The 27,908-nt window shown below is 45.0% G+C and overlaps 1 protein-coding gene across 2 annotated transcripts in view; it reads right to left on the bottom strand.

Moving 5' to 3' along the window:
* The window catches only part of MYO1D (myosin ID), a 360,936-nt gene continuing 333,028 nt past the window's right edge, over positions 1 to 27,908 (bottom strand). The window contains exon 22 of one of the 2 annotated variants that reach the window (XM_005282854.5): positions 1 to 2,949. In XM_005282854.5, coding sequence (XP_005282911.2) covers positions 2,793 to 2,949 — 157 coding nt within the window. In that variant the 3' untranslated portion in view covers positions 1 to 2,792. Of the gene's footprint in view, positions 2,950 to 11,006; positions 11,052 to 27,908 lie in introns of those variants that run through there. The other variant, XM_042844804.2, reaches the window with a different exon arrangement.

Below are 27,908 nucleotides of genomic sequence, written 5' to 3'. Positions count from 1 at the left end.
TCAGGGTGCAACTAATCGTGCTTTTATTTATTATATTGAATTATGTAAACAAAACAAAAAAACCAGTTTCATAATAGCAGGGCTTTTTCCTTTAATATTTTACAGTATCAACTACTTAAAAAAGGTTCATTGCATTATTGCCCCAGGCTTAAAATCAGAATACAATTTAGAAATAATTAATTTATGCGAAAAACATGATTATATATATATAAACCAGAACAGGCACAAATCATGTATTTCATTTCATAAAGACACATACAATATCCCCCCCTCGCAGTGTTCTGAGATTTCCTAAACACACCCATCACGATTCTATACAACCATTTCGGCGGAGGGCTACTGTACCAAAGTGCTAATTAAAACTCTTCCCACTGATGTGGCTACTACACTAGTGATACTGGGGAGGCACTTGGGCAATTACATAAAAAAGCAAAAAGTGCAAATGGAAAGGCACAGCGGCTGGGGAGGGCTCCCCTTTTCTTCTACAGCTTTATAGGGGTTAGAACCAAATTAAATCTTCCTTCCTAGCACAACAGCTTGAGAACTGGCATTCTTTTGCTGTGGAGCAGCAAAAGCCAGGGAATAAGTAGAATGAGAGGTAAAGGCCCCTTACTGCTAACCTAGCTGCACGCGCGCACACACACACATTTGGCATGGGTAGGAGCAATTGCTTGGCTGGGTAGTCACTTCCACGCTCCTTGTTGCTCTAGGGGTGTTAGGCCCTGGTAAAGCAGCCGCTAACAGTTAACCTGCATTGGCCAACAGCCATAATTGCTTCTTCCCAAAGCATCGAGGGGATCTGAAAAGGCCATGAGCGTCCCAGGCCGCAGGATCTCTCCTTGCCATCCAGTGCAGCGAACAATGAGAGTGAGCAGGTGCCAGGGTAGCTCTGGGGACTCCTGCTCCTTAATGACAATGGGCTGCTCTGGTGGGTCTTGGCTCGAGGCCACACACTGCAATCGTGCGATGTACAGCAGGGGAAGGGACGGAGCAGCCACAGGAAGGGGCTATGCCACAGGGACTCTGGCAAACACAAAATGGGAAATTAAGCTTGTCCTAATTAAACACAGCTCTGTAGCTTCTCTCCTCTATTCCAGATACCAATGAATCTCAGAGTCTCCTAAGCAGTGGCTGGGCAGAGACACTGTTGTGACCCACGTACCCTCCCCTCTGTTCATAGGGTGATTTTGTATTCACTATGGAGCAGGATGGCTACCATGCCCTTGAATAGGGGAAGTGCCTCTTCAGGCCCCCCCACACCCTTTTTTGGGGGGGGTGGGGGGTGCTAAAACATACAGATCTGAGAGCTAAACAACTGCTCCAATGAAGCCAGGGACTGGAGGTCCCTAAGATGGGCTCATTGGGACAGATCCCCCAGGCAGGCCTTGTACAGCACAGAAGACTGGAATCCTGACCTGACCGGCAGTGCCCGAATTGACCAGCTATAGTCTCAATAATGTCACTGTCTCCCCCATTAAAGTACCACAGTAGAAGCCTGACATACAATCCACTGACATGAAATAAAAAGCTGGTTAGTAATTCTGGCAGAGGAGACTGGAGAGATGGTAAAGCCTGCACTTTATTGAAACCAGTGCCCTGTACCAACCTGGGGCACAGAACACAAGGGTACGGGGAACAGACACGCAGGCTACGCACCAGCTGCTAACAGAAGGCCAGAGAGAGGCACAGAGGGGCTCCATGGGCTTGTGCTGAAGGTGTCCAATGCATGGCTAAGGAGGGTCTCTAGTCAGCTGCAGAAGAGGAATCTCTCCATTTAAGAACAGGGTTTGTGGATTTCTCTCTGTGCTTGGACGGAATTCCCCAGAGTTAGCGTATACAGACTCGAGATCTGTGGGCTGGGTCTCTCGGACCCATCATTTCAATGTTTCCAGAGCCTCTGCACAGCCCCTGGAAAGGAAACCTTAACCCAACCGTGCAGAGAGCTCAGCCAGCATTCACCTCAGCCCTCACTGCACATGGGTCATGCAAGGAGAATGCAGGCTGGGAATCCAGAGGGTTTAGGAAGCAGTTACCACTTAGGAAAGACAACAGCTATGCTCTATACAGCAAAGGCAGCTTAAAGCCCTCTGCATCTGTAATTCCACCCCCTTGATGTCAGTGTAGCTCCTCCACCCCCTCCCGCCTCACAGGCCAATAGACTTCTTACAGGAAAAGCAGCAGGCTTATTTTAGAGATGCGTTTATAGGTACCCGCAACAGACACAGGAGCTCTGACGGAGAGGGGCTGGGGGGAGTGTGGGTTCTGTGCCTTCCGCAAGGGAATCCAGCCCTTTGCAAACATGGTTCCCTTTTCAAGGGAGATTTGGCCTTTCCAATTCAAGTCACGTTACTGCTGGACTCCTTCCCCGAGCCCCAGTCTTTGGTCCCAACAGAGGCTGCACAATATTGTGCGATTGAGACATGGAGATAAACTCAGAGGGGAATGTGGGAGAGGGTTAGAAGAGTGGGGGGGAAGGGAGGAAGGCAGGTGTAGCAGTGCCCATAAGTAAATGCTCTCGGCTGAATAGCTCAGAAGCAGTTTCCTGAGTCCAGGCCTGCCAAGCTGGGCACATCTGATTGGCTATTTTAAGCTCTGGTGGATGTGGCAGAGAAACTCTCTCTTGAATTTGGGCTGGATAAACCTCTAGCTTTAGAGATCTGGTTAGGTGCATGACTGCAAGTCACAGCTGAGCATTTCTAAATGAATTCCCTTGAAAAGTTCAAGGCACAGGGAGGGCAACCTAAGCCCGGGTCTGTCTCCTTTCAAGGCTCTCTGCTCTAGTGGAGGTGATGCTAATTCCCTGGCACACACAGGATGAAACCTGAACGATTCTTGGTGAAGTCTGGCTGGGTCTGGTTGATCCTGGTTTCCACAGAGACCGTGCATTTCCTACCATGCATGCTGCACTGGACTGGATTGGTAACACTGACTTGCAGATTGCGTTTCTCACTGTAGGGCAAAAAGAAAACAAGAGCATTAAGAGATGGAGCCAGAAACAGACTCGATTACCTGCTGAAGAGCCTTTGCCGGGACTGTCGTGTAGTTACATGATTAGCAACAAGCTTCCTTGACCTCAGTTATCTCCTCTGTCACCATGTCCAATGCAGACCTGTACAGGTCACCTCTCAGCAGCTTTGAGGCCCCTAATCAGAACAGCCATGGAAAACAACAGCTACAGTTACTTCCTTTTCGCTAGATGCTGATCTACACTGTTCTAATCCCAGCTCTGACAATGGCTCCCTTGGGGGTGCAGCAAGTCCCCCTCTACCTGTCCCATTTTACTTCGAATTTAACTCTCACTCAAATCTCACCTGTTTGCAAATCTCCAGACATTTGTATCTAAAAAAAAGGAAGAGTTCCCAGGAAAATCACAGGGTTCTCCCACCATGTCATGCCTGTTCAGGGGACTACGCTGAACTGGTCTCAGTCAGTCCAGACTGGAGTCTGCAGCACAAAAATCACCAGCACTATCAGTATCCCCTTTCTTGAGGGATTTAACAGAGAGGCCAAGAATGAACCAGAGATAGGAAAATTATGGCATACTGGTTAGAGCACAGGGCAGGGACTCAGGAGACTTGGGGTCTATTCTTGGCTCTGTCACTGGCCTGCCAGATGACCTTGGGCAAGTCGCTTCACCTTTCAGTGCCTCAGTTTCCCTATCTGTAAAACAGGAATAATTATATGAACCTCATTTGTAAAGTGCTTTGAGATCTATGGATAAAGGCACTATAAGATCAAGGGATTATTACCACCTGTGAATCTTCTTCCTGGTACCCTGCATGTCCGACAGTCTGACCTGTGAGGCGGCCCCTTCTTCCTGGGCCATGGAGGCAGATCAATAGATTTTGGCTGCATTTAGGTAACCGAACCAGCCCTTCCTGGAATTCGCCAGCAGTCTCTGTCCCCATAAACCATGCAGGAGCCCAGACCAGCCCCTCCTGGATATCACCAGATCAATAGCTTCCAAAGCTGACAATGTTTTACCCAGAAAGGTGAGCATGCAACCACCGAGTAGAGATACTTGTTGTCACAGAACTTTGGAGATACAAGAAATCACCCAGCTTTTTAATTCTAAACTCAACTTTGACGGAAAAGACCATTCAATACAGAATGCAAGTATTCAGACTCCAACACAAAAAATGCTCCCTAGGGCAGGACAGACCAAGTTCTCCTTTCTCCCATCCCCTCTGTGCCGGGCGGTCAGAGCTGTGGGATGTACAAAGCAGTTTGTACCTGTGGGAGGACGATCCCAGAGGAAGAGCCCCTGCCTGCTGCTGACGCAGCACATTCTGCAATGCCCTGGTATTGCTCCTACCGTGCTTTGTCAATGTGTGGCTCAAGGCCCCATCGCTGCCTTACAGGAACTCAGGAGGTGCCCGATCCCCTTGGACAGTGTGGATGTGCCTGAGGTCTCACAGGCCCCTGCAATGTTTTTTCCCCCTTGCTCCATTCACAGATCCACAGGCTATGCTGTGCCTCCAACCTTTACACAGGCCCTTGGGAGGATACCCCTAAGCGCTAGCCCTAGTGGGGCTAAATGAGTGTAGAGGCTTGTTGGAGACCGTGGGAGCCATACAACCAGCAGAAGTTTGCTGCAACTCAGGGCTGTTTTTTCAAAACAAGCCATTATTCAATAGTCAACTAGACTACACTATTTTAGGGTTCTTCAGTTAGAATGGAAAAGCCAGGCTTCTGCTTATGTCCACGCTGGCAGCATGTTCTGCCTCTCTGGCCCAAACCATCCCTGGAGAACCACCTTTGAACTCCATGTTGGGAGTCTGGACTACAAGTGGCTTAAGCAGAGTCACTGCTCTCAGGAATCGAATTGTATCAGTGATGAATGGAAGTTGTCATGGAGCTCAGAACACGAACGATGGCTAACACCTGTCTTGTCAGCATTTTGGACTCAAGGCCCACCTTTGTTAGGTGTTAGGAGTTAGGCCATCCTGCAAGAACTCCAATTCCTCTTTCACTTTGGCTGCTCTGGCGTGGATTCACCTCTCCTGGCACACACTGCGAGTAGCCTAGGGATCTCAGTTCCCTGCTTTCAGCTTCCCCACTGTTTGCTTTATCAGGTTTGGGTTTGGGTAAAGGACTGGGCCATATCTCACAATCCCCTCCATACTATTCAAGTCAGAGGAAGCTTCAGCTGCACATTAATCAGGTCTGAAACTGCGTCCTTGCAGGGCCAGTAAGGAGCAATCAGATTCACCAGGATTTGTTCCCCAGGATCTTCTTCAGTGTTTTAATCCATAGTGGAAAGGGAGGGGGAGAATAAAGACAGCCCGACCGTCATTCCGGGAAAGCACTGACGGCTTGTGCTCTGTGATCTCATCTCTGCAAAGAACCTTTCAGACGGCTTGTGGTGCAAAAGGCCCAGAATGAGAAAGCTGCATGTTTGGAGGGACTTGGGGGGACAGAGTCTGGATCCCATGACATTTTTCAAAGTGCCGGTCTGCTGACCTGCTTCCCTTGAGGTGGGGACTCTGCTGGAGCTTAGAGCATAGGCTCTGCCTATGTCAGGAGCCACTTCTTTGCGGAGTGTGGGTGCACTGGTGGTTGTCATGTCCTGCTGTGGCACTGATGGTGGCATGGCTGGGACCTGGTAGTTACAGGCGGCTTGTTGAGAGTGACAAGCAGCCTGATGGCACACAGCCCCAGCTAAATTTATACACTCTTTACTTTCTCCTCCCTCACCCAGACTCTGGAGTCAGCCCCCAGCCCTGGAGACTGGTGTCCGTATTGATCAGCCTCTCTGGTTCTGACACTAGAAAACCCCATTGGAACTTTGGGGGGCAAGCCCGCCACTTGAGAGAGGCATGAACCAGTTTTGAACACTAACTCATATATCCTGGTTGGATGAAATTTCCTTCTGGTAGGAAAGGAGAAGCGTTGGGAGGGACCTCATGGAAGTGGCCCATTGCAGAGTGTCCTGCTTGCCCAGGAGTGAGTTAAGGTCTGGAGGGAGAATTCCCGATGAATCACCCAAAAAGACCTTTTGTTTTCTGTCCTCTGAAATGAATCCTTGACCTGACCGATGTCTAGGGTCACTCCCAGGTACGGAAGGTGCTGAGAAAGCTAAGGATGATTCTTCTCTATGCTGATCAGGACCCTGTGCTTCTGCAGGAGAGAGTCTGTCAGATAGGCCGTGAAGGACTATGTTCTGAGTCTGGGATCAGATGAGAGGGTTGTCCAAAAATGATAAATCTAGAACCCTCTCTCTCCAAGGTACGACACAAGAGCTACTAGGATGTTCGTGACTATTCAAGGGAATTTCCCCGCAGTGGCATGCCCTCTTTCACCGTCTCCAGTACCCCACTGTGTGAAGTGGTGTGCTCGCCCACACAAAAGAGAATCTTGGAAGCCTATGTTGGGAGATTGTTTTGGATGTGGGACACCTGATGTCAAGTGGGGACCTCTGTCTGGAAAGCCTTCCAGAAGAGTTCTATCCATAGTTCCAGGGCTTGTTGAAATCAGACCACCTACCTCTTCCAGGTTTGCAATCTCTTTGCTGCTCTCTGTAGGACAGAGAGCCTCGAAAAGAAGAGTTAAAACCAAAGGAGGGCTTTTGTAATTCTTCCTGTTCTGATCTGAAGGAAGGGATATCTTCACTTTCTCCATTGCTGTCCCGGGTACGGAGGGGAGAGTTGTGTGCCTGATCCAGCAGTTCGGCGTGGACCAAGCCCTCTCACTGGCCAAGAATGCTGCCCTCCTCCTTTGCAGGGCTGCAGGGGAACCTAGCATGCCTGTGCCTCAAGGCTACCCTGCGCTGTGCCCAAGGAGCTCCAGCATGTGGGGCACTCTGTGCCATGGAGCACTCTGCACCACATGGCTCTGGCTGGAACGTGCAGGAGCAAGACGGGCACCTGCAGCAATTCTTCCTGTCCCCTCAGCCACCGCCCAAGTGGGGGAAGTGGATGAAGGTGTCGGAAGGAACTGGCCCTCAAAAGCCCCAGGAATATCAGCCTTAAAAAAAGTTCCTCCTATTCCCAATCGGGCAAGTTTTCCAATTGATTTGTAGGGTTTAAAAAGACTCCCCAAAGCCCTGTCACAAGCAGAGCCCCTTGCTCTGCTCCTGGCAAAGACTGCAGAGGGACAGAATTCCGGGAAGGGTGGTTCCAGCCCCTGCCCACACCCAGCATCTAGTTATCAGCCTCCACAGTCTGGGCCAGGAGCAGACCAAGGGGCTCTGCTTGCGACAGGGCCTTGGGGAGCCAATACTGGGTGGATTGAGGGGAGCTTGCATGCAAGGATTGTCCATTAGTTCCCCTGAGCTAGTCACTTTTTTATTTAAGTACAATTTGGGAGAAAATAGAAAAAACAAGTAAAAGTTTCTAAAAAAAATCAGAGACATTAACATGTCAAATGACTAGAACCGATCGTCACTGAATCCTGCCTTTTTGCACTGAGCACCCACACATGATACATCAAACGGGGCACTGCCTGAGATCCTAAAGGATGAGAGATCTGGATTCATTCTATATGACATCACTGCACATGTCACTTTTGGCCTTAAAACCTATGAATCTAAGAAACTGATTGGTCTGACCTCCAGTATAACGCAGCCCAGAGAATTTCACCTCGTGATTCTGTTTGACTTAGAGCGTCTCTTTCAGAATGACATCCAACCTTCATTTAAAGACTTCTAGTGATAGAGAATCCACCAAACCCTTGAGAAGTGGTCCCAATGGTTACTAACCCTCACTTAAAACCTTCTGCCTTGTTTCTAGCCATTGGCAATTGTTAGACTTTGTCTGCTAGACTAAAAAGTCCTAACATAGGCTATTAACCACTTTGCTGCCACAACTTCTGTTCAAAGAGGATTTCCCCAATGCCCCTGAAGGAGCACCTTGTCCCATGAACCGCGTGTGTCAGAATGCACCCATGTGATTAACATGTGAATGACTTTTTAAAAAAATATAGTCATTCTATTTCAGGGAGGGGTACTAGCATACAACTGGAAGCAGCACACAAAGCCCTCATGTTGTTCCAGATATTTAATACTTATTTAGTCGTGACTCAGTGAGAAGCAGCTAAAGTCCCTACTTAATTTGCTATTTTTACCATGGCTTAGCAGAACTAGCCGTACGCAAGGAAAAGCCAATCAGAGGTTCCAACAGACTCTCGTCAACGTGCGCTGGGAAGGTAGGTTTAACAGGAAGCAGTTGTAGCAAAGGAGACTACTGACGTTCATTCTCCTCAAACCAGTAGATAAGACAGGCTACTAACAGCTATCAGACACCTTGGCTTCTAACTCTGCTGACCCTCATAGAGGGGCAACCCACCCCAAATGGGGCAAAAGGAATCTCATTAGCCCTCCTGTCCATGGGAAAGGAAGGATGATTTTGTGAACAGGGCCCCAGGCCTGGGAGTCAGAAAACCTGGGTTCTGTTCCACGCTCCATCAGAATTCCTGCATGAAAGAGAATTCTCCATCAGAATTCTCTTTGGAAAGAGAACAGGAGTCCTTGTGGCACCTTAGAGACTAACACATTTATTTGAGCATAAGCTTTAGAGGGCTACGAAAGGTGCCACAAGTACTCCTGTTCTTTTTGCGGATACAGACTAACACGGCTGCTACTCTGAAACCTGTCATTTTGGAAAGAGACTTAACCTTCCCGTGCCTCAGTTTCCCCCAGGGAAAATGGGGATAATGACACCTATCTCAGAGGGGTACCGTGAGGCAAACTAACAGTTGTTCATACAACATTTGCTTTGAGAGAAACCAGAGAAGCATACTCGAGACAGATTCCTGTGGAGCGCTCGAAGTAGCTGGTTGGGGGCGGGGGGGGGGGGGGGGGAGTGTTTTTGCAGCCCAGTAAATTTTTCCCTCCCAGGGGATCCAACCTGCTCCACTCCCTGCAATAGCACAGTCCCAATGAAACAGTGTTTCCAGCCTTTCCAACTGGCTTCATACAAATGCTTTCAGATCAATATAACCTCCTGGTGATGATTACGAATCTTCTGTACTTCTGTTGGCATTCTATGGTCAGAAGAGACTGCAGGCTTTTCCAGGAGACGCGTGTGTCGGGAGGAGGGGAGGGCTCTTAAATACCAGTCAGCCAAAGCGTCCACTTTTGGGAGTCCAAAGAAGGACTGTCCAACCCCATCCTCAGCCTCCCTGCTGGGCAAAGCAGCCCTGAGAATCCCCTAACGCAGTACGAACAGGTCAGTGTGCCAATGCACCAAGGCTCTCAGATAATACTCCAGTGGTCTGTCAATATGCTGACGAGTAAGAGGGTGAAAGAAATGTCAACTTGGTTTTCATTCCATCAATCAGAGCAGCATCACACCTGTTATGGCAGTGGCAGAAAGGGGAGATGACAGATGCTAGGAGCCCGGAGGTAAGATGGTTTATTCACAGACTGAAAGGCAGAAAACAGCTTTCTGCTTTAGCCAATAAACCAAAGCATCTTCCAGAGCCCATTGGTACAACTCAATTTTATCAACATGCATGTTATTGACTGATCTAAATACTGCATACCAGGGCACAGGGGAAGGTAAATCCACTATTCCAGTCTCCTGCAGGCTCTCAAAAAGAGGAGAGACTGAAATGAAGATCCGCTGCAAGACTTTAGTGCCTATGGGTGGACAAAGTGATTTCACAGGCTAATGCAACACCTAATGAAAACACCCTTTGGGGTGGCTGGTGTTTGGCAGGTCCGGTTGAGCTAGGACACAGATGTTATCCAGGCTAGTGAAAGGTCTCACTTCCACAGTCATTCTCTGGCTAATGGATTAGTCAGTCCTTCCAATAGGAAAGCCTAACTCTAAACCCCATGCTACCTTTCTCCCAGCCTTCCACAGTAATACAATAACTCACCCAAGAAAAGTTCCAGTAAGATGTAAGGGCACGCACATTAGTGAAGCTCAAATTTACAGTCTGGCGATACAGAGGTGAGGTCATAATCCTGTCTCAAAGTCCCATCCACCCATCCTCATTTCAGTTCGTACATGCTGGCAGCGTTTTCAGTGACTGAGGAATGCTCCTGAATTTGTTAATTATTTAAAAAAAATAATTCACCTAGACCATGGACAAGTTTTAGAAACAACTGTGCTTAATAAAATTCTCTTGTTCTCTAGAGCCATCCAAAGACTTGGAAGTGCTTTCTACCTATCCCACTCCACAGGGGGAAAACAGGGCAACACAGAGAAGTCAAGCACCCTGCCCAAGCTCACACAAGTCAGTGGCAGTGTCAAAAACCGAACCCGGGCCTCTTGACTCCAGTTGTGTGCCTTAATCACAGGATCTCCTGTATCTTTGGCCAGTGAGAGAGCACAGAGCTCCTCTGGGGCGCAAACATTAGTTTACAATTGTAAAGTGCTATATGGGTGCTAATGCCATAGTCTCTGTTTCATTTGGTTCAAATCAGGCCACTGGACTCAAATATATCACATATAATTAGTGAAACCTGGTTTCTTAGCGAGAATGACTTCAAAGCGAATATCCTCTGCTCTAGGGAACTGAATGAACCTGTACTTCGTGTTCTCAAGAGGAACTATACAGCTGGTGCAATCTATGGCTGATTTAAAGCTACGCCTTTCATCACATCCCACTTTCTGCCTTACATCCATCCTGTTTTCCATTTCTGCCTCTCCCCAACGGTGATCAGCTTGTGCCTGCAGAAAGCATGTACACCAGAGGTCAGAGAGCAGGATGACTGGCGGATTTCACAGCCATGAGTGGGCTGACCGTCACTGTGTACTGATCTGCAAGGAAAAGATTGCTCCAAAGCACCTTCCTCTGGGTCACTCTCTCTTCCACAGGCCTCTTGGACTGTTTCTCCATCAGATCCTACACTTCCTATATACCATGACTCCCTTACTAGCCCACACACTGTGACAAAAATCTGCCCTAAAATACCTCCAAACACCGCTAGTAGAATTCTGCTCCACCTTTATGGAATTAGTTCTGGCTTTCAGCCAGCTCCTTGAATGGCTATTTAAGGCAGGTTTGGCCGTGTACCATGAGGTTTAATTCAAGTGTGGATGGAAGTAATACCTCTGCTGAGGAGGAAGAAGTGTAGGATGTTGCTGCTGTGCATCTTTCACCTTTTGGGGAATAAAAACAATGTGGTTATTGGAGAACGTGAGGGGAATGCAATTCCCTGCAATCTGGGCATGAAGTAATCCTGCAGGAGTGTGAAGGAAGAAAGTGAGCTCTCATGGGCAACAGGGAACAAAACCAGCAACATTCCAGCCTTGGCAAGAAGGCCACAAGATAAATTTTATCTTTGGAGTCAGATGAAGGTCTTGGTGTTTTGCGAAAACACTGAGGTCCTTCTGTATAATGGCAGACAGTATTTTTGGATAGAGACGCTCTTTCTCATCACATCTTGGCAGTACAAGTGACAGCTAGTGATCTCGGCTGGTTGTGTGGGGGCTTTCTTATTTCTATTTGGATTTAATGGCTCAGTGAACTCTGTAGGATTCAGTCATTTTTCCTGCATCTGTTCCAAACCATCATGGCATGCAAAGTGCCTTTATCAGATTACTTCCCTTCATCTTCGCACTAGCCTCTATTGCCTTGTGCTCATTAGAGAAACTAATGGCAAACAGAGTCAATGCTCTCTGGGTGAAAGCACATGCATGTGCCATACGAGTAGTAGCTGTATGTGCATTTAAAGATCAGATTCTAAACTCAATGTGTGGTTGAGACTATAGTATACAGAAAAGAGGTTTAAACTTACTAGGCACCTTGGAAGATTTTGGGGAAGAGGGAGCCTACATGGAAGGGATGGGGCTCCATCTTAATGAACGTGAAACCAGATTGCTGGCATGTGAAATTAAGGTTTTGACTGAGGATTTAAACTGAGAGCTGGGGGGGAAAACAGACATAAGCCAAAGAGCACATAAATCGGACAGAGATATCTGTCAACAATGTTAATAATACAAAGATATCCAATAAATGGTAGGAAACAAAACTGAGCAAGAGCAGGGATGGGGAAAGATCGCATGAAATTTCTGTGAGAACAGCAGGGTGTCAGACCAAGTTCAATAAAAACAGGAACATTGTAAAATGAATGTGAGAAGCTTAAAAGCAAAAAATAGGTGAACTAGAATGCCTGGCAATGAATGAGGATCTTGATATAATAGGCATTATGGAAACATGGTGGAATAACAAAAAATAAATGAGATATTGTAATTCCTGGCTATAAACTATACAGGAAGCACAGACTAGGCCACAGAGATGAGGGAACAGTGTGGTGTCTAAAAGATTCTATAGAATATAGCAAGATAAAAATTCTAAGTGGAGAAGATCACACAGCTGAATCCATATGGATACAAATTCCAGGATGAAAGAATGTAAATATGTTAGTAGGGCCATACTATTGGCTTCCAGACAGAGAAAGAAATTGAGTGCACAATGTTCAGAGAGCTACAAGAGGCAGCAAAGTCTAACAAAGTAATAATAACGGGGAAACTTCAACTACCTGCCTTTAAGCTAATCAAAAAGCACAATGGGATGAAGTTTAGAGAAGCAATTCCTTGACACCTATAATTAGGTTCATTGATCTCTAGAGGAGAGGTAAAGTGTCAGAACATGACAGTGACACTGAACTTTAGAGAAGGAGAGTCCAATATAGTGAGGGAGCTAGTCAAAAAGGCCTCAAAGGCAAAAGTAAAGGAAGTAAAATCCTTAGATGTGGCATGAACGCTGCCTAAGGAACCAAGGTCTCAGAAGGCTGGCAAACCTCTGGACAAAAACGGAACTTGGAAGGCAAGGAATGAGCCAGTCTGGCTTACTAAATAGCAAGGTTGGGAGGTTATTCAAGTCAGAGGTCCTTCAAAATTCAAAAATGTAACTTGAGGGAAGGATATAAACCAGAGCAGAAATGACAGCAGGTGACATGCAAGAGGGAAATTGGGAGAGCCAAGATGGATTTCAAAGAGCAGATGGCTAAAGTATATCAGAAACAGGAAGCCTGCAAAAGAAGCCCAGGGCCTGCTGAATCAACAGCAGGGAGCAATTAAAGGAAGATAAGGACATTGCTGAGAAGCTAAAGGACATCTTTAGAAAAGTCTTCTCCACCGAGAATGTTGGGAAATCCCTACACTGGACCTGCTCTTTTCTGGTAATAAGGATAAGCTGCTATCAGAGTTTGAGGGTCAGAAGAGGAGGTTCTATTTAAAAAGCAATAAAAGTCACCAGGCCCAGATGGTCCATCCAAGAGTTCTAAAGAAGATTAAGTATGAAGTCACTGAGCTGCTAGCAAAATTATAAATAGAAACAGCTACTGTACCAGAGGACTTGAAAGTACGATATTATACCTGTATTTAAAATAGGCTCCAGCGGTGGTCCAAGAAATTAGAGACCATGAAGCCTTATATACACACCTGGTAAACTGGTTGAAATCATAGTTAAAAAGTGACATATTCAGACTCCTAGAAGGTCATGCTACGATAGGGTCTAATCAGTGCAATTTCTGCAAAGGAAAATACTGCCTCACTAAGTTATCCGAATTCTCTGAATGTATTAGCAAAGTAGAGGAAAAGGACAAGGGGTTGACATTTTAGACTTTCAAGAGTCCTTGGACAAATTTCCACAAAAGATGCTTGTAGTCATCATGGGAAGAGGGGCAAAGTATTGCCGTGCATCTGGCTAGGAGATGGGAAACAAAGACTGGGAATAAATGGTCAATTTTAATCATAGCAAAAGGTTAACAGTGGGTGTCCCCTTACAGGGGTCTAAGATAACTGCACCAACTTAGGAAAGAGACCTGGTCAAGGAGGTAGACAGCTCAATTAAGACCTCTCTGCGCAATGTGCAGCTGCAATTAAAAAGCAAACAAGATGTTAGGAAACAATAGGAACAGGATTGAGAATAATATGGAAAATATTATGCCATTGTATAAGTCAATAGTGCAGCCTTATCTGCAATATGGTGTGCAGTACGGAGGGGGTTCAGAGAATGGTGGTGAGAATGATTAGGGGCATGGAAAAGCTCTCGTATGAAGACAGAGTGAAAAGACTGGGATTGCATACCTTAGAAAGTAGTATGTATAAGAGAGGACATGCTAACGGATATAAATAATAAATGGTCTAGAGAAGGTAGATTGGGAGCTTCTGTTCTCCCTGGCTCATAACACAAAAACAAAGGAACAAATATTAATATAGTGACATTGAAAGGTGGAATATTCACAATCGAAACAAAAATACTTTTTTCAAACAACATGTGAATAGACGGTGGAACTCTCTGCTATAGGATGTCATTAAGGTCAAAAACTTTTCAAAATTCAAAGATGGACTGGGCAGTTTTATGGATAACAAGAATATCCAGAGTTAACAGAGTTAATGCTAACAAAAAATTTGGAAGAGATATAAAACATCCTTCCTCAGAGCTAAGCCAATATCTAGCTATAATGGTTAAGATGTGATTTTTTTTAAGTGGTGGGGAGGGAACTGTCCCCCATATGACTACTGTGGGATTTCTTGCACCTTCAGAGACAGAATATTGGCTAGTCTGGCTAAAAGGAATTCCCGTGACAAAAACAAATTCACAAAGACACTGACTGTGACAATTTAACAGTGGCACCACAGTCTGAACAGATACAAGACATTCATGGGAACTAGTGGTCTTCTGACACTGATTGTGATTTCTTGATGTGCAGTTCATATGTTATGAAGTACAGTGTTGTGTTACTGAGATCAAAATACATGACGGCTGATCTCTAATGTAACCCGATACTTAAGTGAGATGAGAAAGGCACTCTCTGAGCTCACCTCAAATGTACCAAAAATGGCCCAAATACTTAGCTGTCTTCTTCCATGTATCTACAGTACATGGCATCTCCAGCCCCCTCATCTGCTTTAAATGATTATGTAAAATATAGTTCTTTGTGTGGGCACTGAGGGGCATGAATAGTCTCACATACACATACCCTTTATGAATATTAAATTCTGGTGAAAGGTGTGGGATTGACAGCCCTGTAGTCTGAAGGGCTCTTGTGTATTCCCCAAAGTAGTACACAGCACAGTCAACAAGGGTGCAAACTTTTCCCCTCTGTTCTTTCTAGGGGCAAGCAGTTAAGAGTAACATTTTCAAAAGCGACGTGGCTCTGACAGTCAGTGCGACGTGGAAGGTTGTATGTCCCATTAATTTCTCACTTACAGGTAATTTCTTGCCATCTTGGCTCTTGAGGATGCCAGGACTTCCAGGGTCTGCAGCAGCCTACCAGGTGGACTGCCCCAAAGCTGGGGCTCCATCCCCTCACAGACATTTCCATTTTTGTGGTTTTTGTTCCAAATCAAAATGAAACCAAACTTCAGAAGAGTGAAATCCTCGATGAGATGGAATACTTTTCTTCACCCAGCTCTCATTAAAATACACCGGGTAGTACAATAAGGCTTACCAGCCCACAGGAGGCTAAAGGATGTGACCGACTGGCAACCAACTACCTTGATAGATAACTTCCTGACTCCTTTTATGCAAACTTGCCAGTCAGAATAAGGTAAAGATCTCAACTTGTGAAAGAGCTGTAGTTCCGTGTTTCAACATCATCCAAACCAAGCCATCAACATCCTGTCTGACATTGGGTTTTGTATCATTCTAAATGTCTCCCTTTCTCTGTTTAGTTATAAATATAAGTAGTAAGAAGCCATAGATAAGAGTGGAATAATTAGAATTCATTTTTCTGGTCCAAACCACTCCTCTCCACTCACACTTTAAATGCAACTAGGTGGCCACATTTGTTTTTGACTAATATTGTATATGTAACGTTTTGCCTATCCTGAAAGCACACATGAGGCTGAATACATGTTCATGCACAGGGTTATGCTGACATCCGAAACCACAGAGAGCTTTCAAAATCTGTCTTGTGCAATGCTGCTTTGAGCTTTCACAGAGAAAGAGAGAGAGAGAAACAGCATATTTTAACAAAAAGTTACTAAATTTTAGAAATAAGTACTTGCATTTTAGTGCCTTGCTCTATAAAACAATATTAGCTGACACTTGGTGTTAATGTGAGTGAAAGCTGAGAAATGGATGTGAGAATAATAAAAGGAAACTGTATCTGAATAAAGGAAAACTCATACACAGAGGCTAAATTTCCATTGTGGAAGAGCAGAGTGGGTCCTTTCAGGCATTTTAATGCCAAGTCAGGTCAGCTGGGTTCAAAGTGACCCTAATTGGCCCTTTGGCACGATGTGAGATTTTCTACCTGGAGCCAAGCAACACTTGAAGGTGTGAAGTTCCTTTCTGTCTTTGAACGCAGCAAAGAAACTGTTTCCAATCTGATCTTTGCTCCCAAATGTCCCCTGATAAGGCAGGTAATCTCAGTACCATAGGAAGTGGATTTGGAGTGATCTAGAGTTGAACAATCATGCTAAAAGCTGTAATTGCACATTGACTTCCACCATATGGATACGTGGTACGATATATCATGATTGTATGCTTTGGACAAATATAGTACCTTCCATCAGAGAATTTCAAAGCATGCTGCAAATATTAATTAATTCCATTTCTCATTACAGATAGAGTAGGAACAGAGCGTTTAAGTGGCTTGCCCAAAGTCATACAGCAATTCAATAGCAAAGCAAGTAATTAGAACACCAATCTGCTGGCTCCCAGTCCAATGCCTTTAACACCAGGCTCTTTCCTTTTATTCATGTCTAAGCTACAAAAGTCACTTGTTCAATATGTAGCTTGCTCTTCCTGCTGTCTAAAGAACTGTTAAACTATTTCTGTTTCAGTCAGTGGTACTCAGTCTATCATGGTGGCTACAAGAAATATAGAACTCCACCATGCGTTCATCTTAGAGGCATCACAGGATGTCTGTGTTTGAAGATGTTGAAGACAGCAGCTGCCACAATGTTGCAATGCTTTTGTTATGTCGTATCTGTGGTAGATCCATCAGTTTTATCTGCTTGAACTTAATGTCAGATGGCACCAAAACCAAACGGAACAGACAAGACAACTGTTTTATAAAGTGAGACGTTAAGTGTCATGATCCTAGAGAGAACAAGCCAAACAATGCTTACCTGGTGCTTGAAAGTCACAGCACTGTTAAATATTTGCAGCTATTCCAAGGAAAGCTATGATTCACTTGCTTCTGGGCATAAGACGACCACCACTGGGATCAGGAAGGTGGATGCCCTCTCCTCCCCCTTCCAATTACAGCACTGGGCAGTTCACCTTTGTCTTAAGCCCCAGGCATTGGTCACAGCCAGGCATGCTACTGGACTAGCCATACCAATGGTCTAATCTGGTGAGGAAAGTGACGGAATAAGGCAGACCAATGGTCTAATCTACTATTTATATTTGAATCGGTTGGGAGGAGGGAAAAAGACCTCCGAAACAATAAGGATTCAGTTCCTAGTCCAGCTGTGATGGATAGATAGCATGCGCTGCGATCCCCAGGTAGTTCTACAAACTGCTTTGGAGAGCCTCCTTGAGAACAGGGGTATAGATGTGTCAGTAACACAGGGGCAGTCTATCAAAGCAGGTGAGGTCAAGCTACAGGAGAGCACAACATCAGGAAAAAATCTCTTACTATACCTAGAGGAAGCATGGACAAGGCATTTCATTTCAAGGCAGTCCATGGATGGAATACTGGACTGCAAGCATAGGGAATGAGGAATCACATCATTTCTCTTCCCCTTCCCTACTTGTAAACTTTGATATAGAAATCAAAACGGAATATGATCAAACTGTATTGTGTAAAATTCAGGAGGGGGTCACAAAGAGCCTAGATAAAGAGAGTCAAATGCTTCATATGCTAAACTGCCAAAATTTAAGTTGAAGTAAGGACCTATCCTCACCACTGTCTCTAATCTGACTGGCAGCAGAGAGAGGCACAATCAGATGGGAGAGATTTACTTTGGGAACCTAAGATCAGCTATAAAATATACTCTCATCTCATTACCACATTTTGGTTATTAATAGAAACTGCTTCCCTGCCACCCCCCAACTGCACACATGCCGGGTACAATCGAAGTAAAGAAGGAATTTCAGTCAGTCTGTTCCACATCTGCAGAACATAAAGGCAGTGTTATGCTGAGACATGTTTAAAATAGTACAGGCCTTTTCAGACACTTACTGCTCGCTACTCCTGTCGAACTAAAGATTCAGCTATACACTTAAGATGATGCATCCTGTATAGATTTCCTGTTTCCTGGAATATCTTCAGCACATCAGCACGTGACATAATTTCGTTCCTAACAGAGAAGCGTTCACTGGAGCTGGTCAAACATTTTCCGACAGAACATTTTTCTGTTGGAAAATGTCATTTCGTCGAAGTTGACAGGTTCCTCAGCAACACCTTGATTTTGAGGTTTTGTTAAAAAAATAAATAAATCCAAACGAAACACTTCAAGAAGGTTTAAATGTTCTATTTAGACCTTATCAGAATGGCAGGTATTGATCTTTCATTTTGAAATTATTTTTGTTTTGAAATAAAATTTATAATATAAATAAAATTAAAAATAAAATAAAATTCAAAAAGTCAAAATTGAAACAAAGTGTTTCAATGGACCGGACACACATTTTTTGGAAAAATTCTGTTTTGCAGAAAGTTTCAGCTTTTAGTTCCAATTTGTCATGGGAAAAAAAAAAAAAAAAAAAAAAAGTGAAAAGTCAGAATTTCCCCCGCCAGCTCTAGTGCTCACACCCAGAACCTGCCAAGTCAATTCACACCCTAGTGCAGTATTTCTCAAATGCGGCCACCAGGGCTTTTCTTGTGGCCACAGCCTCCTGGGCTGTTATTGGGGTGGGGGCAAAGCAGCAGCCCCTCCCCCTCCCTGGTGCTCCTGGATGCAGTGCCTTGGTGTTGGTTGCTGGGGCCAACAGCAGGGGCTGGGCCCTGCTCCCTCCCCTTCCCCAGACACCTGGGGCACAACGCTGGAGGAGCAGGTAGCCAGTGAGATCCCCATCTTCCTGGGGCAGCGGGACTCAGGCTTTGGGCTTCAGGCCTGCGGTGGCAGGGCAGCAGGCTCTGGCTGTGGGGCTTCGGGCACTAGCCCCGGGCTCTGGCTGCATGGCGGCAGGCCCCAGCCATGCAGCTTCGGGCTCTGTCCACCAGCTGCGGCAATTCAGGCTGCAGCCCCCTGCTGCCTCCCCCAGCCACCCTTCCATTTCCATTGCCCCGGCCCCTGCTGCGTCCCCTGACCCCACATCCAAGGCTTAATTTGTCCCCAGCCTTGCCGGGGCTAAGTAAGTCTGCCGTGAAAAGTGATAGCTGTATATTTGTTAATATCACTTTTCACAACAGACTTACTAGCTAGCAATAAATAAATGACAATGATTTCGACGTGTATATGTGCATATGTATTTGTTTTTCCTAAAGCTAATTAAGTATTTTAGAGAAAAGTGTGAGGACAACAAATAATTTGTCCTGAGAACCCCTGCCCCAGTGGGCAGTAACAGCAAGACCAACAGCAATTGAGTGGGTGCGCCGGTTGCACTGCTGGTGCCACCAGAAGCGAAACCTGCAAGCATGGCCCCATGTCCTATGCCGCGCTCCAGCACAGCATACCATGCTAGGGAATCCATCAATATGCAGAACTGCGTCCTCTCCCTGCCCTCCCCCCATTCTGGTCCCTTGTGTATTTTGTTTGATATTGAATTCAATTTATTTTATGCTCCCCCTAAAGTTAAAAGTTGCCGACCTGCTGCAGGTTTATGTATTGAAAATGAGCAAACAAATTGTGGCCTTGGTGTGGGGAAGCTGGAGGTTGAGAAAGCTGGGCCACTGCACAATTGAAGCTTCTGGCACCAAAGGTGTGAGAAGTAGTTTGAGCGTTGATACCACGAAGAGTGTCTCCTCTGTCTTTCCCTTCATGTTTTGGACAACTGCTACTTATCATATGCCACTACATTTCCAACTCAGACATCTTGATGCTGTGCTAAAATGTTCAGCAATGAAAAAGTTAATTTTGACATTTAAATCATAATCATTAGGTTCCAGAATCAACACCACATAGCTTGTTTTGGGATGTCTGCAGACTCACTAAGACAGTATCGCATTGGTTACACTTGATTCCATGTGGACTACAGACAAATTCTGGATCACGATTATGAAACAATTAAAAAATTATCCACAGTTATGAGACAATTTAAATGGCTGCATAACCGTGTTATATCCAGGGATCTTGTTACCATTAGATCAGGGATTAGGCAGACAATGGCAGCAGGGGCACAGTTTGCATTGCGTCTGCTTGTACTATACTTGTTCTGTGGATAAAGAGAGGATTTTACTCTAAAGTTGAACACAAATTTAGGTTACATATTGCAATGGCTCCCACCACATCTTCATTTTCTAGCTAAATTGTCCTAATTCCTGAAACCTTCTAACAACTGCCATTGGATACAGCATAATTCCTAAACTACTACCTCCGCTGAATTTGCAAGTTAGCATGTTTGACTCCTCGGGAAGCATTGAGAGTCACTTCTCATCCCTACTTTCTGCTCTCTATTAGAATCAAATGTTGCAATAAGAGGCTTGATACAAGCCTGCTCATTCAATGAACCAGCTATACCAGGGATATATGAATCAAGGCCTTTCTGTCTAGAAGGATTAAGATCAGAACATCAACTCGTTCAACTAGTATGCCAGGAACCCTGCACTATAAATGCATATACAGATAAATAAAATAAAGCCATCCAGGAAGATGAATGAAGGCGTGTTCCCAGGCTAAGTCATAAGCCCTGATTAATATATAGGCCAGATCTGGAATGACCTTTCAGACACAAGGCTAACAGCCTGCTCAGAGGATGACTGTGAAATAGACTGCAGCATGGATTTACAACAGGTCCAAGGAATCTATAGCATGAGAAACCCCATGTAGAAATTCTGAAAAACAACTGCAAATACCGGTGCCAATGTGCTTTCCTACCACCCATGGGGAAACAAGAACATTTTGACTGTATCTGGGATGTGTCATCCAACCCCAGATGTATTGGAGATGCTAGGCTTTGCCTTCCAAGATCACAGGAATACAGGGCTACTCAGCCATTTGTCACCAAAGATCGCGCATGGGCCAATGATTTTCCACTATTAAACATCCATCACCAGAAGTTACTGAATTCTATAAGGCACACAACATGTGGAAGCCATCCCACATTGAAGTGCTTATATCACTGCACTTACCCAGATGATTTCCCTCTGAAGTGGGAATAATTTATGGCCCTTCTGAATGATAACCGTCATCCCAGCTTTCCCCATCAGCAGGTGCAGAGTACTCGCTGAAATGAATGCAACCCTTCCCTAAACCTGGCCCAGTCTGACGTCCAAAATAAAAATGATGATAGTAGCCAGGCAGCCTCCCTTGGAAGGGCTCTGTATGACAGTTTTAACCGCATGCTAATATAAACTGGACCGTGCTTTTGAAATGATTTCCCCCCTTCACTGTTTTGTAGCACAACTTCTGATCCACTTCTCTGTATAAAATCCATGGCTGACATACGATAGACGGGCAGCTGGCAAACGGCTGCGGCAGAAGCGGCAAGCTGGGTTTCTGCCTATACTGTCTTTTTGGAGAGTTTAGTGTAGCGATGGCCAGGGAGTTATGAAAAACACAGGGTAGGTGTGGGGACTAAAGCCAACAGAACTGCAGCACCAGAGTACTTTTGTGTGTGTGAAAAAATACAGTATCAGGAGCCCTTTCTCTCCCACACACGCACAGAAGAGGTGGGGGTGGAAAGGAGAGCAGCAGCACTACGTCCCCACACAAAGCTACGAAAGCTTAAAGGCTAATGGTAAATGATGTGGACTCTCAGTGTCCGTAGCTGTAATGCTGTAGGCCCTTCTTCCATTGTCTACAACAGCAGCTTCCGGACGTTCTGGCTACGCTCCCAACCTGCAGCCAGTGAAATCTTGAGCTACTGTGTAAGCTGACAGTGTTGCCTCCATTATATTCTGTACACATCTTGGTTGAGATCATTAGAGCTGAAGTAGAGTTTAATGGGAGAGTTCTGACATCCTGGAGAACGTTTGTTGCCAATTGAGCTTACTCAGCAACACAACATCTTTCAGCTAGAAAATGATTCACGTAGCTCCCTTTAAATAACGTGCAAGTGCGCGCACAGGGGAGGGAGTCAAACTGGAGACACTACTGCTTTTAGCACTACAGCTCGCTAGGTCACTATAGCAACCTGGATATTAATTATTACATCTGCTGCTTCATTTCTGCCAGCCAACCACAGGCTAGGGCTGACACGCTGGGAAACCACTATAGAGATGGCCACATCTACTGCCTCTGACTGTTGTTTAGTGCATGATTTTACAACCCCACTGCACACGCTAATTCTCAAATTATTCTCCCCCTCCTCCTGGAGTCCCTGCTTACATTAGGCTTTTCTACCCAAAGCTTCTAGTTACTGCTGGCAATAACTCCACCAAGCTCCACCCCCAGTAGCAATAGCAGGAGCACTAGGGGCTGGTCTACACTGGGGGGGGGGGAGAATCGATCTAGGATACGCATGCAGCCTCAGGAGTTTTAATCACGGTCACACTGACCTGCTTTGAGCATGCATAAAACAACAGTTGTCTCCTGGTGCCCCGTCTGCACTAGTTTGCCCAGTGGTGAAGCTGAACTGGTGATAGCACTGATTACGGTGACCAGAGATCCCGATTTTATAGGGACAGTCCCGATTTTTGGGTCTTTTTCTTATATAGGCTCCTATTACCCCCCATCCCCCGTCCCAATTTTTCACATTTGCTGTCTGGTCACCCTAGCACTGATGGAAAAATCCTTGGCAAAGAAACCTCAGGTAGACACCCCCCTTGGACTGTCTTTTACCCACAATGTGATGATTTTTGATTTGACACCAGCATTGGACTTTCCCAGCAAGACATTTTTTGGGAGGAGAGGAACTTGTTCTCTTAATGTTAAACAGAAATATAGAAAATCCGAATGTATCTCTCTGCTCTCTTCACATAGCACTAGCCCCCACACAAACTCACCTTCCCCCATGATGCAGCATTTCATCATCAATAGGAAGTGAACCAGTCACAGTTTAATAGGGACTGAGCAATGTATGTGTACATGAAGGTTGCCCCTGATGATGCAGGAAAGCCAGTATCCCAGCCAGTTAGGAGACTCATTTCTGAAGCCTAAATGTGAATGTTATCAAAGGCAAGTGCCAGTGGGTGTGGTGTGCTTGAGCCTTTACAGGTTTTTCGAGTGCATTACATAGCGTGAAGGGTGCGTGAGAAAGACAGCCCCTCCTTTTCTAGGAGTCTTATTACTACACATCATTCAGCTTGCAACTCTGAATCACCCTTACTGGATTTACCCTAATGCTGAGGAGTCGGGATCAAGTCTCACTAATGTAAAAAAATGTTTCCCCCTGTTTGACCAAAGTAACCATTTCTTGAAGACAATGACTTTTCAGCTTACGACTTTCAGGTTTGCCAGGAAGTCAGTACTGCCCAGCATGAAGTTACTTTGATTGTGACCCCATCAGGGACCTGTCTACTATTGTATCATATAATTCTCTAAGGCTTGGTCTACCCTGGCAACATATGCTGGTATAGCTCTGTGTGGAAAATCCACATGGACCCACACCCCGGTGTAGGCAGTGCTGTGAGCGGGGGCGCATCTAGGCTCACGGGAGGTGTAGAGAGCATCTTCACTAAGCACGACAGAGGTGCAGCTGCACTGCTGCAGCGCTGTAAGTGTAGATAGCCCTGAATGCCCACAATGTGCTCGGTGCCTCTCAAAGACAGCTCACAACACTAACATAACAAGGCAGGGGAGGGTCCAATGGACAAAGGGATGAGGACAGAGGGAGGGGGAGGACAAGTGACAATAAACATCACACAGTTACTCACGGCATGGACTTTGTGAGTGTTCCATTACATTTAGGTTTTTGCTTTTTAAACAATTGCCACTTTCCCTCCCCTCGTACTCTTTGGGGTTGACCTTCGGAGAAGCCTAACGAGGTGCCGGAAGTGCTCTGGCAGAAGGATTCAGGGGGCGTTTCTAAGCTGAAGAGGAAGCACAGACAGTGGCATGGTTGCAAGGAGAAAGGCTGGTGTCACTGACTGAGAAGAAAGGGTGGGAGAGAAACACAGAGAGACCAGGGCCTTGGAAGGAAGGACAATATAGAGCAACAGGGAAGCCAGTGAAGTGATTCTGTAGGTGTGTCTTCTGTTGCATTATTTTGCTGCATGTCCCTCCATTGCTGCCATTGGTCAGAGTGCTAGAGCAGACAGGAATCCAACTGGCTGCCAGTGTTTTCAGCACCAAGTTTAACCAGGCTCAGAACAGGTTACATGACTTTTTAAAGTGCCATTTGCTGCTAGCACCTTGTCTACACTAAGTTCCACCAGCAGTAGCAATGATTGGAAAGCAAACCAGAAGTACCAGAGAGAAATTTTAGCAACAACTTCCTACTGAGAAGTGGTGGGGGGGTACAGGTTCAGAAATGTTAAGAACAAGACTTGACCTACTTTGACTGTAAAGTATCATGCACACCTATATGAAGATTCCAGGACTGTCACTGTCTGGGTGTCATTCTTAAGCCTAAAACGTCTGCTGAGTCAGCATGAAGCTATGGAAATCAGCTACAGGCACGGTTGAGAGCTCTTTATATTTCGAATATCATCACTGGGATTCACGTTCTGTTACTGTCCAATTTTTAAGTTCTCAGCCATTTTGACTTTATGAATTACATTCGTGCAGTGTAAGGCATGTACCTATGCCATGCCAAGAGTTCTAGACCACTGTGAGAGAGGTAACAAACAAACACCATCCTTACTCTACAGCTAATTTGCATGCAACCCTTTAATTGTTTCTGTGAGGTGGACTGCACAGATTGTGGACTATTTGGCCCAACCGCCAATGTCTACTCCCTTGAACAATCACAGGAAATTGTCGGCCTGGGATGCATTCACCTAACTAGAGTTTCATATGGTCCCCATCACAATTGTATTGGAGTGCTGTGGTGTCGGAGCCTAATGAAGGAAACATTCTGTAATCCATTAGCACTAAAATAGAAAGTGTTAATGTGGACCAGATTCTAAGAAACATAGAAGTAAACGGATTAACTTTTTTGTAGAAGAACAAATGGGTAGGATGGAGGCTGTGAAGAAGGGTTCCTCTGCAGAAACCCCCATTGAAGGAAAATCCAGGAGCAGATAGAGAGTAGTTATGAAACAAAGTCTTCCACAGTGCCAACCAGTGCCAACAGTGCCAAAGTAACACAAGTGAAAAATAATATATGTAAAACAGAAATAAAATTTTGAACTCCTATGCCCTCCAAGGAATTATCACAGCAAGACAATATTAAAAGAAAGTGACAGCTGGCACTCTAGGTGTTTGGTATCAGCTCTGGGCTCTCTAAAAAACAACAAACCAAACATTAAAAAAAAAAAAACAGAGTCTCATAACTGAATCATTAAAGTCAACCTACTTCAAGCCAAAGGACATCTAGGAATACTGAACCTGCTTCCACATATTTCCTAAAACAAATCTCATGAACTTACAGCTCCATACAGAGGGTCCTGTGGCACCTTTGAGACTAACAGAAGTATTGGGAGCATAAGCTTTCGTGGGTAAGAACCTCACTTCTTCAGATGCAAGAAGTGAGGTTCTTACCCACGAAAGCTTATGCTCCAATACTTCTGTTAGTCTCAAAGGTGCCACAGGACCCTCTGTTGCTTTTTACAGATTCAGACTAACACGGCTAACCCCCTGATACTTAGCTCCATACAGGATACTAATAGTTAGAGATACCATACCTACCCCTTACCCCAACCTACAATAGCCACCTTTCAGAGAATGATCCCAAAGTATGCTTTGGGGGATTCTACCCACCTACCTTGAAGGAGATACATTAGATCCTGATACTACGTAGATTGGTAAACTGATCTTTATGTGTCAGCAAAATTATGGCCAAGAATTTAAATGGTTCCTATGGGGAAAAACCCCTCAACATGAAGTGTAGCGGGGAAAAGAATTGGGCAGAGGTATAAAGGGATTGTTTTAATTTGGGGGTCAATCAATCACAAAGATCCAATTACTTCTGTTATTGATGGTTAGTCTTCTAACTGCACTGCTAAATATCCTAAATGCTGCATAGATGGGAGTAATGGCAAATGAAGGGAGTCTCTGAGATCTGTGCACGAATCCAGAATGGTGGATGAATGAGCCAGTTTCATTTTCAGCCGTGTTTGCTGAGATGCTCCATGGTGATCCCAACATCACTTACACTGAATAAAAAGAAGCTGGGAAGCTATAGAATAAAAATCCTGGCATTTCTGCTCCAGTTATTGTTCTCTCTGCCTTCTTCACTGATCTATTAGCACAATTCACAAAGGCAGGAGAAAGGCAGCTTGCTGTGAAGAAACAACTATGTCTCATTTAAATAACTGACCTATTTCTGCTCTTACTTTGCCTAATTTACTCAACAAGAAGTTTGGATTTTCAGAAATGGCTGAAAGAAACATGCTGCATTGACTCACATGTAAACACTCTCACCAGTGGCAAAGCCAACACAAAACAGGATGCACAAGACAGCAAAATAACTTTTCTGAACATGAAAGAACTTTCACTGGTGGGGAAAGTGTCATTTTACTAAAAATCAAGCTAGTTTTTTTTTGCGGGCTTGGCACCTGGTGCTGACTGAGGGATTAACTCCCAGATTCCATTTACCCTCCCCAGAGTTCCCCACAGTATACAGGTTTGGTTTGGACCCATGTGAACAACCAGACTACTAAAATAAAAGCAAGGTACAGGCAAATTGGCAATTTCCCTGAGATTTAAAGATATAAATAGAAGTCTTCTGAGAATTAATGTAGCTTGTAAAACAGAAGCCCCCTTCAATCAAATGAGGTAGCTCTAAATTTTGTTGGTTTTGCAGGATTAAAATGAGGTATATTCAATATTTTTGTGCAATAGCATTGAAATGTATGCATTTTTTATTTCAGTGTTCATGTGAATATACTTAAGGATGTTACAATTTATGCATGTGTGAACAGTTGCTATAGTTGGTTAAGTGACCTGGAAACATCATGTGACTATTTCCTGCTATCTGTAACTCTATTTCCTGTTTGGCTGGAGGGTTCATACCAAACAAGAAGTATATATTTACATTATCTGTGCTACTGGTCAACCTTTCAAATGATCTCTAGTGCACATCACACTGCTTTACTGAAAGGGAGAGAAGACAGGTCAAAATTAAATTAAGAGAAAAGTTGTATAGAGGAAAAGGTAACAATTTAGGTATCCAGCTCTTGAACTAAATTGTGTTGTTGTTGCCTGTGTACCCCATTGCAACAGAAAAACAGGCTTCAGGATGCAAGCTTTGGAGGCCAGACATGTTACTAGGCACAGTAAAATGCCTTTAACTACCATCTGGCACAGTTTTTATGCTCAGCTGAAAGAACTGATCCTTCCTCCTATCTCCACCTGCACTACAGGGAAGAGTTTCTAGTTAAATGCTATTTCTGCTGATGAGCCTCCCTCCTAGCCACCCCCAACCTTCTGTTTCATGTTGATTGGAACCAATGCCAAAAGCGGTCATTGCTGGCAGTGACAGACAGCACCACGGCTGGTTTCTCTGCAGTCAGTCACAGTGCTGCTGCTACACCTGCCTGCCACTGCAAGGTTCATTTGGGCCCCCCATTCTTTTGGATTCTACCCACTCCCTATTTCCTAGATATAAACCTCTCCAAACATGAACACCCTTTGGTGGCACCATGCTGATCTAAAAAACTAGACATGTCAATTTGTTCCCCTTCAGAAACCGACAGAATGAAAATATAATATTTGGGATCTGAAGTAATCAGCCTTTCTAAACCTGTACTGCAAAGGTCTGGGATATTTGGGTTTTATTCCTAGGTTTGCTACAGACTTCCAATGTGAGCTGGGGAAATAACCTCCACCGCAAGTGTGTCTCAGTTGTAAAGGGCTTAGCTACCTACCTCACAGGAATAGGGCAAGACTTACTTCATTAATATTTGAACT

Source organism: Chrysemys picta, chromosome 24 (genome assembly GCF_011386835.1).
Source record: "Chrysemys picta bellii isolate R12L10 chromosome 24, ASM1138683v2, whole genome shotgun sequence".
Lineage (NCBI taxonomy): Eukaryota > Metazoa > Chordata > Testudines > Emydidae > Chrysemys > Chrysemys picta.
The sequence above is the reverse complement of the archived record's forward strand: the minus strand, read 5'-3'. Positions and strand labels throughout refer to the sequence as shown.